The 12937-nt window shown below is 35.2% G+C and overlaps 1 protein-coding gene across 1 annotated transcript; it reads left to right on the top strand.

The window, feature by feature from the left end:
* The first annotated feature begins 7233 nt into the window (after positions 1–7233).
* On the top strand, positions 7234–12122 carry LOC131146851 (replication protein A 70 kDa DNA-binding subunit B). Its single transcript, XM_058096657.1, has 12 exons — positions 7234–7651; positions 8453–8599; positions 8705–8923; positions 9133–9310; positions 9531–9801; positions 9907–10009; positions 10084–10208; positions 10300–10378; positions 10451–10595; positions 10917–11077; positions 11171–11291; positions 11505–12122. The coding sequence occupies exons 1-12, from the start codon at positions 7524–7526 to the stop codon at positions 11700–11702; spliced, it is 1875 nt and encodes a 624-aa protein (XP_057952640.1). The 5' UTR covers positions 7234–7523; the 3' UTR covers positions 11703–12122.
* Positions 12123–12937: the final 815 nt, after the last annotated feature.

Raw genomic sequence — 12937 nt, 5'->3', positions numbered from 1 at the left:
GGGGTTATTATTAGAAATGTTTTAAAACCAATCAGGAAAATTATCCTCGGTAAAAAAAAATTTATCCCGAGAGATTCGGGTGCTCGAAAATACTCAGTCAAAAATTCAGTTTTTAAAGGTTCGGGTACCCAAAGTTAGGGTTCATTGGCTGAACAAAAGACAAAAAATTTTTGTCCGCAGTTTGGGTGCTTGAAACTAGGTTCGGTTAACTGAACTAACAAGTTCGATCGCCCGTGGCCTTTTTGAACGCGAAGGTTTGGGTGCCCAGGTTGGTGAAAAGCACCCTGACACAGGTTCGATCGCTTGAGGGAGATACGTTCATTTTAAGTTTGGTCGCTCGAAACCAGATCAAACTACTGACTTCTCAGCTGTTCAGGCGCCCGAGGTGTTTTGAACACCAAGGGTTCGGTCGCCCGACCTCTCACAATTTTTTTCCTTACAGTCCTATTTTAATTCAATTGTTTCCCCTGATAGTATATGTGATTCTGGGGACTAATTTAAGTATAAGTGCAGGGACTTAGGGTCTTTTCTAAGGCCTTTTGAGTTAGTCCCAAAAACTTGGCGTCGGTTGACCGAAGGGTGATCCTTAAGGTCATTCGGTTCCCTATGGTCTTGTTGAGCATTAAACCCTATAATGCATGCAGATGCATTATTACAGACCATATAAATTATTACAGACCAATTAAAAAAGAATGCAAATACAATAGAGAATAGGTCTTCATTCTTTCGATTCTTCAGACGCCATAAATAAAGCTTGATCTTCATAGTCCGTATGGCTAACTTAAGTTCCTACCAACAATGTATGTTAAGGATAGACCTATTCAAGAAGCTTAGTGCACAGGTGAGAAACATTGGTTTTGTCATAATCAAAACGGGTTCAGACTTATAGAGTCAACACCTACTGATGCTGAGATCAAAAGAATTATCCTGGATGAAGCACATCGATCCTTTTATACAGTGCACCTTGGAAGCACTGAGATGTACAGGAATCTATAGGAGTCTTTTTGGTGAGGCAATATGAAGAAAGAAATCGTTGAATATGTGGAGCAGTATTTGACATGCTAGTAGGTGAAAGCTGAACATCAGAGACCAACGAGATCATTGCAACCACTTCACATTCCTGAATGGAAGTGCAAGCATATTTCGATGGATTTTGTTACAGGGTTACCACTGACACTTCATGGACAGGACGCCATCTAGGTAGTCATGAACCGATTAACGAAGACCGCCCACTTTCTTCCCATCAGAGTTAACTACTCCATGAGTAGATTGGTAGAGTTGTACATACAGAAGATAGTTAGATTGCATAGCGTGCCAGTGTCCATAGTTTCCAAATCGAGACCCACGGTTCACATATCAATTTTAGAAGAGTTTGCAAAGAGCCATAGGTTCTCATCTGACATTTAGCACAACATTTCATCCTCAGATCGATGGACAGACAGAGAGGACCATGCAGATACTAGAAGATATGCTGCAAGCTTGTGTGTTGGACTTTGGGGGTGGTTGGATACAATTTTTACCACTAGTTGAATTTGCTTATAATAACAGTTACTAGGCCAACATTGGGATGACACCATATAAAGTTTTGTATGGTTGGAGGTGCCGATCTCCATTATATTGGGATGAAATTGGTGAAAGACAGATATTGGGGCCAGAGATAGTTCAGCAAACTTCAGAAAAGATCAAACTTATCCGAGACCAAATCAAAACAATTTAAAGTCAACAGAAAAGTTATGTAGACACTCACCGACGAGAGCTGGACTTTGGTGTGGGGGATCATATATTCTTGAAAGTTGCACTGATAAAAGAAGTTATGAGGTTTGGGGAAAAGGGTAAGCCGAGCCCTAGGTTTATTGGATCATTTGAGATATTGGAAAGAGTGGGTCTAATCGCCTACAGGTTAGCATTACCTCCGATGCTATCTAAGATCCATAACATATTTTATGTGTCAATATTGAGGAAGTACATCCCCGATCCTTCCCATGTAATTAGTTATGAATCACTGAAACTTAGAGATACTATGTTATACGAAGAAGTGTCAGTGCAGATTTTAAATTGGAAGGAACAAAAGTTACGCACTAAAAGAATCTCACTAGTGAAAGTACTCTGGTGCAATCACACAGTTGAAGAAGTTTCATGTGAGTTGGAGAATAAGATGCATCAGAAATATCCGCACTTGTTCAGTGGGACCCAGAGTTAGGCAGGTAAAGGTAAGTAACAGTTTTTGGCTTTTGTCTTGTACAGTGTAGGATAGTTGATTATAGATATGTGTTTTTGGTTTTAGGTTATATTGGTTTTGGGAGAATTTATATTTTTGTGATTGATTGTAATATCCTAGGACCTTAATTGTAACCATGGTATTCCTCCGCCACAAGTGAAGGTTATTAATAAATTTGGGACGAGACCGCTATGTGGTTGGCCGTCGGCTTTTCCTAGAGTGGGATAAACATTTCATTTATTCCTAGAGGAGATTGTGATAAGAGTAGATTAACAAATTTCAAGGACGTAATTTGTATAAGTAGGGAAAAATGTAACGACCCCAAAAATAATGTGTAAGTGTAAAAAATAAAAAATAAAAAATTTAATATTATATTAAAATAATTAATTGAATAAACAAATAAAATGAATAGTATTATAGTGAAAAAAAATTAATTGGAATATATATATATATATATAATGTTATTTTAATATATGTTAAAGTTTAGAAACACGAAACTTCTTTAAGCTTCCTGTTGAAAAAGAATTGAAAGGAGATTTCAATCTCCAATTACAGAACGAGAGACCCCCTCTCCACGATTTTCAACTCTTTCTCCCTCTCTCTCTCCTCACACTCCCCCACTCTCTCTCTTCATTTTTCCTCCATCCATAAGTCGAATAAAAAAACGAACACCACCATAAGGTCTCGACTTCAATTATGAACAAGTTAATCGGAGCATATTTTTGATTTGGGAATTCTAAACACCACTCCAAGGATAAGGTGATAAGTACAAATTATGTTTGTTGTTTTAAAAATTCGACCGATTAAATTGTAGTATTTAATTATAAATTGTAGCATTTGATTATATTAGATTTTTTGAAATATTCTTGAGATTAAATTAAACTACAGGATTGGATTATATTAGATTTTTGAAAATATTCTTGGGATTAAATTAAACTACACGATTGAATTATATTAGATTTTTGAAAATATTTCTGGGATTAAATTAAACTGTAGGACTGAATTATATTAGATTTTTGGAAATATTCTTGGAATTAAGTTAAATTGCAAGGATTTGATTAAATTAGATTGCTGCGAATATTTTAGAATTAGATTAAACTGCGGGATTTGATCATATTGGTGTTTTTAAATATGTTAGAAATTAAATTTAAATGAGGGAAGTGGATCGTAAGTTTCTTTAGAATTTAATTGGTTAATGGGAGTGTGTGAGCCTAGGGATGTTATAATAGTAATTATTCCATGGTTGAATTGATTAAACTAGGGTATGTGAATATAGAGATTTGTGCGAACGCGCAGGCACTGCTTTAGGATCCCTACCGACATTTCTCCAGGAATCAGGTAAGTGGAATAAATTATGTCAGTAACTTTTGGAAATTAATCGATTAAATTAAAGTATAATATGAAAATATTATCTGTGATTTTTTTGACTTATCGGTCATTTGAAAATAAGTAGCCTTGAACTATCCTATGTTTTACTGGACAATTATAATATTATAAAATATTACTGAAAATCTGTGTGCTACGAGAAAGGGTTTTGATTACTGTAAAATAAATATGTGAAAATATTATATGATGAAATGTGATTTATGTGAGATATATGTTTTATACAAAAATGATGATATGATATATATATATATATATATATATATATATATATATATATATATAGACAAGTTTGATCAGATATGATGATTTGTGATTTATATAGACGCGATTTATATAGATATGATGAAATGAGGTATATACAAACATGATGAGATATACACATACATGATGTAATATGTATATTGAGTGGGGGAAATGAGAACTCGATTGGTTATTGATGTTTATGAGAGTACGGTACCGTTGCTAAGGATTGAGTTAGTGCAACCACACATCTCGGGGAGCGTATTGGTAATGGAAGTTGTTTGAGCCTGTGGAGAGATGTTGACCGCCTTTGAGTCTAGACCAAGCTGCGGTGGGCCAATCGTGCTACAGACGAGGTATTTTGACTTAGTCTAGTAGGTCAGCCATGGTTAAGTCCCGCCTTCGGGCCACACATGCCAATCATGTGGGGTTATTACAATGACGATGATATGAATGAGTTCCTCATTACAGATGCGATACACTCATATGATTATATTTTGACAAATATGTTGTTTTGTACACATAAATATTTACTAAGCATGATTATATTTTCGAGAAAAGTATATGGTTGCAAATATATATATGTGGACATTAGTATAGTTACCATGATTTCTCAATTAAATTAATATTTATATGAACATGTTATGATACACTAAATCTCATTAGCCACACACTAATAATAGTTTATCCCCACTTACTAAGAGGTCTCTCACCCCAAAGATCTTAAACATTTTAGGAAATTCAGGCAGTCAGGCGGAGCGAGATCCGAGATAGAGGAGACATGGTTTCTATAGTTCAAGGTATATGTCTTTATTTTTGGGACTGGGGATATGTTGTATAATCATTGGGATATTAGTTGGATTTTTTGGAGTTAAATGTATTTCTGTGAAAACTCTAGAACTCTAGTATTGTACATAAGGATTAGAAGTATTATGTTTTTCCGTTGCATTGACTTTGACGATGATATTATGGTATTAGAGATGTATGATTATATACAAAAAAAAAAAAAATGGTTGAAAAATAAGGGCATCACATCTTTTTCCAAGCTCACAAAACTAGGGAACTAGCTTTAGATCACCACATTATAGTAAAAGCAAGAAGCATCCAAGTTAACCAATATAGCACAATAAGGCATTAACAATACTTCAACATGAACTTTATGGCTTGTCATTTCCACCTCGAAAGATTTATTCTTTTGTATTAGTTGAAGAAGTACATGCCTCACACGACCAAATCATAATAGGAGAAAATTGTAAATTGCACTTGCTTATAATTTGCACATCCAACAAACCATAGGCTACCAATTCCACATCTCCAAGTAGTTAATATCGCCAATTCATGCTTCACTTGAACCCATAGATTTCACATCTCTCCTTTGTCCTCTCCTCTCGATGCTATACTTTGTTTTAAGATGACATGAGGCTGCCTTTGTGGATAAAGATATTGGCATGGTACCAAACATAAAATCTTAGGCATTCAAGTAGAAAATGTTCATGGGTCGAGGTTATTAGTAGTTTTACATGGAAGAAAAAAGTACTTTAAACAATCTAGTCATGTGGTGGCTAAATGGCTTGGTGGCTAGTTTGACAATCATGTGTTCTATATGTATGAAAATTACAACTATTTACAAGTTTAGGAGTTTAGTGCTATATGGAAAACATTAGGGCGTCACGTTCAACTAAGTGAAACTCTAAGGACTATTTGTGTACTTCTTTATAAAAATAAATTACGATTAGATGATGTAAATAAATAAAACTGTACACTTCTGACAACTCGACCCCTCCACTTTGTACAGTGGATAGGGGTCGAGGTGTTGTACTTACCTCACATTCTATAATATCTTGCACGCATCTAGCATGAAAGAGATATTTTGTTATAAATCACAAATAAATAACCATTATGTCTTAGCATTTCAATGTTAGCAAGGTTAAGATTGGCCAAATGGGCACCCCATGTCCCTCATCATCCAAATGATCCATGGACAATTCCATAACCTTCAAAAAATGATGTTGTTCCTAAATTGAACAACAAACTAGAGGCAACAAGGGTTTCTCATATCTGATCTCAAAACATTTTTCAATTCTAATGAGAAAAAAAAATCATTAATAGTGCTCTTGTAAGACCTAGTACATTAGCTATTTAATCGTAGTGTGTTGTGCTCACCTTAATATACATATCTATATTTCCTTGTTCTAATGGAATTGTTATCAACTGCTTACAATAACATTAAGGCTATAGAACTACATATGAGGCTAATAATATCCTTCTCTCTCTCTCTCTCCCTCCTGTAATTATAGAAGACACATGCTTGTTGTTTTTAAATTTATGATTGAAGTAGTTCATCCTTGAAAACCGTAGCCATTCACTCGTAACTATCACCTCCATCATTATCTTTTTTTTGGTTAATTTATGACGATTTTAAAACAATCATTAAATTTGAATGAGAAAGAAAAAATCATTAGTTCAACCATTTATTTGAGAGACTTTATGCTCAATTACGTAAGAGAGCAATCATTTATATATCTCTCACTATCACATTCTCTTTCTTTTATTGGAAAAAGTAATTGCAGGGTTGATATGTCTTCCTTGAAAGTCCATCTTTGAAATATTTCATCCTTGAAATTCTCGACTTGAACAATAAACAAGAGAGAGGGACAAAGATTGGTGTTCACACAAAAAGAGAAAGGGAAAGGAGAGATCTTAACATAGAAAAAGAGAAGGGGACGTTGTTGGGGTAAGTGATATTGATTTGCCTAAAAATGTTACGATTTCACTAAGATATTTTATGGATAATTTGGCTTAACTTAGAATGTCCATCCATTAGTACTCAATGTGGTGGAAGAGTAGATGAGTTGAGTTGCATTTTAGTTCATGAACTAAGGACCGTGACAATAAGGTATCGCATAATAGACAATTTATCCTCCTAAATACTTTATGTTCCTATAATTGTGAGATACCATACGAAATACATACATTTACTTTTGGAAACACGGAACAAAAATACCTAATCAAGTTTGGAAAGATTAATAACATTGAATTAAATCTTTCCTACCTATATACGATATATATAATTATTAGGTTAACCTAATTAATGACATCATCTTTCAATAAGCCAATGAAATATTTATATTTTCATTAGAATTCTTTAGATTATAATTATTTAATTTATTTTCTAAAATTTGACGTGATTAGATAGTTTAATTTAATAATTGTATTCATAGATGAAAATTATTTTGTTAAAAATATGACCATGTCTAATAATTTGTTGAGCATGAGATCTAATTTTTGTTAGTTGCATAAATTACTTTGGGAAGATAAAAAAATGGAATTAGGGTAAACATAGTAATTATCATATGGTCTACATATATTAAAAAAAAAAAAAAGAAATTGGCGCGGGAGCCCGAAACCTAGAACACTGAAGATGTTGCCATAAACGAAAAAAGTTAAAAATTTCGCGGGTTAAAATCGAATTTTTGGAGAAGTGTGATTTTTCCTTTTGGGAATTCTGCCGGGAAAGTATATGAAATCTGAAATGCTTGCCGCCAAAACCCTCAAATACAAGATCCCCCTCGTCGCCCCCTTTTCTCTCTGCAACTTCTCCATCCCAAGAGAGAGAGAGAGAGAGAGAGAGAGAGAGAGGGAGGAAAAGAGTGAAAGAGATTCTGGGTGTTGAGTGAGAATGGCGAAATGGGTGAGCGCAGATGCTATAGACACTATACTGGCGAACCCATCTCCAGATTCCCCATCTGGGTTACCAGAAATTGTGGTCCAAGTGCTCGATCTTCAGCCCAAAGGGAACCGATTCATGTGAGTGCTCAACTCTCTCTCTCTCTCTCGTTAGCGAAATGGTTGATGCGTGCTGTTAATTTGCTTATGATCTGTTTTGTTTTGAGTAAGCACTGACTCCGTATTTGAAGTTGAGTAGACATTGTTAAGATACCTACACGCGTCTAGAACCCATTCGTCATCTTTGCTGAAACTGTTTTAGACGTCATAAGCATTGTACAGGTTTCATTTGCATTCGTCTTTTGATCTACTATTTTGCTCTCTCTCTCTCTCTCTCTCTCTCTCTCTCTCTCTCTCTCTCTCTCTTATACTCACGCGCACATATTCTTTTGGTCTTTTTGTTTGCTATCTCCCTTGTTTGAGAGTTAGATTTTGACAGAAGGGTTGGGTGCCTTGTTAAAAAAGGTTTTGATCTCAGTCTTAACTCTATCCCAAACTAACCCTTCACAGGATTAAGCTCAATCACATGCCTGCTCTGTTTAAAATAAGAAATATTGATTAAAACACATAAGGCTTTTTATTGATTCTGCCATGCTTCATTGGCTCGTCTTATTAATTTTCAAGGTTATGTGAATACGTCCGTGCCAAACTTCCCTCTCTAAACTGTTCAAAGTCTAAATGGACTGAGCCCAGTGTCGTTCTATCCTATCTTCATAAACAATTGAGCTTTGCCTTGAACTTGAACTTGGTTTAATTGTTTAATTTATGAATGGGCCTGAGGAATTTTTTAGCAATCAATGCTAAAGCTGCTTGGTAGCAGCCATTGCCAGTGATCTGGTATTCAGTCTTCATTGAGTAAGTGTTTGGGTTTATTCCTGTCAGGTTTAGTGCTAGTGATGGGAAGAAGAAACTGAGGGCAGTTCTCCAAGCCAGTTTTTCTTCAGAGGTTTATTCTGGAAAAATTCAGAGCTTGGGTCTTATTCGCATTCTTGATTACACCCTCAATGACATTCCAAATCTCTCTGAAAAGTAAGCATGGATTCTAGTATTCTATTCTAGCATTTATAATTCACTTAATGCTATCAGTTCAAGGGGTTTATTGTATAATCATCATCTCATTCACAACTGCATCAGATATCTAATTGTAACAAAGTGTGAGGAGGTTTCTCCTGCACTGGAAATGGAGATCAAGGCTGAGGTAAAAAGTGAAGAAAATGGTATTGTATTGAAGCCAAAGCAAGAGATGGATATTAAAAGTGAAGTAAAAGGAGAAGCCCCTGGTATCATGTTGAAGCCAAAGCAAGAAATTGTTGCCAAATCAGCAGCTCAGATAGTTCACGAACAGCGTGGAAAGTGAGTATTCTTGTCTGTATGTGAAAACTTCAATTCAAAGGACACAATTGTTTTAGTTATGTTGGAATTTATTATGTGGTTTCTTCCAGAAAAGTGATTTGAGACTTCTATTTTACAGCACCACTCTAATTTATGTGCTCATAGTTTGTTGAATTTTGTATAAACAAAATCTTATTTTTCATGACCATTTTATGCTCTATGCATTCCAGTATGGCTCCATCTGCACGACTGGCCATGACACGGAGAGTTCACCCCCTTGTTTCCTTGAATCCTTATCAAGGCAACTGGACAATAAAGGTTCGGGTAACGAGCAAAGGGAACATGCGTTCCTATAGAAATGCTAGAGGAGAAGGCTGTGTCTTCAATGTGGAGTTAACAGATGAAGATGTAAGCACCAAGTTTTTAAGTTTTTTTTTTCCCTCTAAATGCATTACATACCCTGCAAAAAATTTATACTGGGTATCTTCTGAATGATAATATTCTGTGGAATCTAATAATTAAATGTTGTGTTTTCTTCCAATAAAATTTGGAACTGATTGTGTATTATTTATATTCTGGTGAAGACATTAAAACAGTACTGATGCTGAGTAACTTGTATTTCTTGCAGGGTACTCAAATACAGGCAACAATGTTTAATGAAGCTGCAAAAAAGTTTTTTGAGAAGTTTCAATTGGGAAGGGTTTATTATGTATCAAGAGGAACTCTAAAAGTTGCTAACAAGCAGTTTAAGATCGTGCAGAATGATTATGAGATGACCTTAAATGAGAATTCTGAGGTTGAGGAGGCTGCCAATGAGGAAACTTTTATTCCTGAAGCCAAATTCAACTTTGTCCAAATTGATCAGTTGGGTCCATATGTCAATGGAAAGGAGTTTGTAGGTCAGAAAAGTTCCTGTCACATCCACTTACCTATTTCTCCTTTTTCCATGTAATATAATCTGTCCTTATCAGTTTAATATAATAATATTATCTGTTGACTTTCAGACATCATTGGGGTTGTCCAAAATGTGTCTCCTACAATGAGTATTAGAAGAAAGAGCAACAATGATACTGTACCAAAACGTGACATAACTATTGCAGATGAAACGTAAGTTTTTGCTTTTTTTTTTTCCATAGAATTTATCTTCTGTTTATGGTGAATTGATGATGTCTGAATTGCAGGAAGAAAACTGTTGTGGTGTCTTTGTGGAATGATCTTGCAACTAATGTAGGGCAGGAATTGCTAGACATTGCTGATAAATCTCCCATAGTTGCCATTAAATCCCTCAAAGTTGGAGATTTTCAAGGTACTCTAGATATTTTTCAACTACAATCAATGAAGCAAAGCCATATGTATATAGAGCATAAAGAAAAATAATACCCTGTTTCCTGTTGCAGGTGTGTCTTTGTCAACCCTGAGCAGAAGTACATTATTTGTAAATCCTGAAATACCTGAATCAAACAAACTGAGATCCTGGTAAGATGCTTTTTCAGTAAGCTGTTGTTCTTTTTTTAAAAAAATTGTGACTAAATGAAAATTTGTTTACAGGTATGATTCTGAAGGCAAGGACACATCAATGGCTTCTGTTGGCCAGGGTATGAGCCCTTCTTCCAATGCTGGAATTAGATCCATGTACTCTGATCGAGTCTCCCTTAATCATATTACCAGTAATCCATCCTTGGGCGAGGACAAGGTATCGTATAATTACTGCTTGTCAGAAATTGAGAATTTTCTAGTCATCAGATCTTTTGTGTTGCTTGGCATAGATTACAAGTAGAAAATAGAGATAGCATTTCATTTGCAACCCTTTGACAATGATACAAAGGGAGTGGAGATTTCTCTTCTGGCAAATATTTAACTCTGGTTTGGTTATAATTTTATTCATGGGACATGCAGCATGATTAGTTATTTAGTCATAGCATGATTGTGTCCATTTAGTTTCAGTTTGGTTAAGCTTGCCAGTTTATTACTCGCGCATTCAGTTTTAACAATATGGATGAATTTTTTTCTGCAGCCTGCATTTTTCAGTGTATTTGGGTTTGTAAGCTTCATCAAACCTGATCAGACTATGTGGTATCGGGCTTGCAAGACATGCAATAAGAAGGTTACAGAAGCTATTGGGTCTGGGTATTGGTGTGAAGGATGCCAGAGGAATGATGAAGAGTCTTGTTTAAGGTAAGAAGCTGAAAAAAGCTAAAGTATTTTCTGCTCAGCATTGGAAATGTTCCTTAAAAAACCTCATGTTTTAATTTAGTCTATATTTGTCAGATATATAATGGTGGTTAAGGTTTCTGATGCAAGTGGTGAAGCTTGGTTTTCTGTGTTCAATGATCAAGCAGAACAAATAATTGGGTGCTCTGCTGATGAACTTGATAAGCTAAGATCACAGGTATATGATCACTGTACTCATAATCCAGTGTATAATTCATTAAGTGATTGTATAAGTAACTAATGCCATATGCATTGATATGTATACAAATATATGCACTGTTTTTGGGATGCATCTCCATTAAGATTGAGTCTCTTGTGCTCCTCATGCTTGTTATGTGTGAAAAATTATGGTGGTTATATAGCTTTCTTAATCATTTTTTCCTCTTTTCAGGAGGGAGAAGAGAATTCATACCAACTGAAATTGAAGGAAGCTAAATGGGCCCTTCTTCTATTCCGGGTGGGTGTAGCACAACGTGAGTACATGAGTGAGAAGAGGCAGAGGATAACAGTCAAATCCATAGCTTCAGTTGATTATGCAGCTGAATCTAAGTTTTTGCTGCAAGAAATAGCAAAGATGAAAGCCTCCTAATAGATAGTTTTGCTGTACCTTCTGTTTTAAACAAAAGATGTTTTTGGGCCCATATACCTTCAATTGCCTCCAGAGCTTAATCTATAAATTCTTTGGTCATAGGAGCTTAAGTCTTATCTGCAGTGTGAATATTGGTTTCTCACACCATTGTAGTACTTTTTGGGACAAATTGACGTTCTTGTTTTTAGAGGCAGCACCTGAAGCTCTTTCTTTGTCTTCAAATTCCTATTCCTCAACCCAACAAGCGGATGCAGAACTTGAAGAGAAGCACTGATTATATGGGCTTCATTCTTAAGTTGGTCACTGCTTCGCTTGTAAAGTTGTAGCAGTCAAATACCATGCATTGCCAAAGAAATCAGTTGATAATTGATTGCTTAAAGGGCATTATATATTATATTATATTAGCAGATGCTCTGGTTTCTTGGATTGCATGTTGAGTACTGATGGAGTTCGATAATAGTATGTAGCAAGTGGCGCAAGTAAATATGCAGTAAACTAGGCAATGTATGTTTTGGAGTGAGCCAAGTAATCCAAACTGATGTCTTGTATGACGACTCATCAACACTCATCATCTCTTAAAGTACTGAACGTTCTATATAAATCTTATTGACACGAGGAAACATCATTGCAATCTAAGAAGAGTAATGAATTTGAATGGATCATCCATCCTGCATTAAAATAAAATGTCTGAATATAGCAATTGTTTATGGAATAATACTTGACATTTAGAAGCAACTAAAACATTGGGCATGAAGCATAGGATGAGGCTGATAAGAATTGTTAGTAACACCTTTAGGAAACCCTCATTAGCTTGAAGCAAACTGGACAAAAAGAGTATAGAAAGTATAATTCAAAAAACTTTGCGATTATTGTGTAGTTTATTTGGAAGTCATGATACGGCTATCTTTAGAAGCCCAAATCACTGCAAGGTTGAAATTTCTTCTTCCTGTTACACATGCTTGCAGTGATTTGGGGCGTACCAGCAAATGATCCTGAACATGTGTAAGAATGTTATATTCTAGAAAGAAAGATTGAACCAAAGATAAAGAGCTTGGTGGGAATGAGGCGTAACAGCAAATCAATGAATAAATCATTAATTTTTCATCCATCATTTTAACATTTCATGTATAAAGAAAATATGATTTAAAATATATTTCTTTTTTCAAACAAAATCCTTAATTAGCCACATCCTTAATCAATCAGCTCCAAATAAACAATTTTACCAAATCCGTGAG

Source organism: Malania oleifera, chromosome 13, assembly GCF_029873635.1.
Source record: "Malania oleifera isolate guangnan ecotype guangnan chromosome 13, ASM2987363v1, whole genome shotgun sequence".
Taxonomy (NCBI): Eukaryota; Viridiplantae; Streptophyta; class Magnoliopsida; order Santalales; family Ximeniaceae; genus Malania; species Malania oleifera.
The sequence above is the reverse complement of the archived record's forward strand: the minus strand, read 5'-3'. Positions and strand labels throughout refer to the sequence as shown.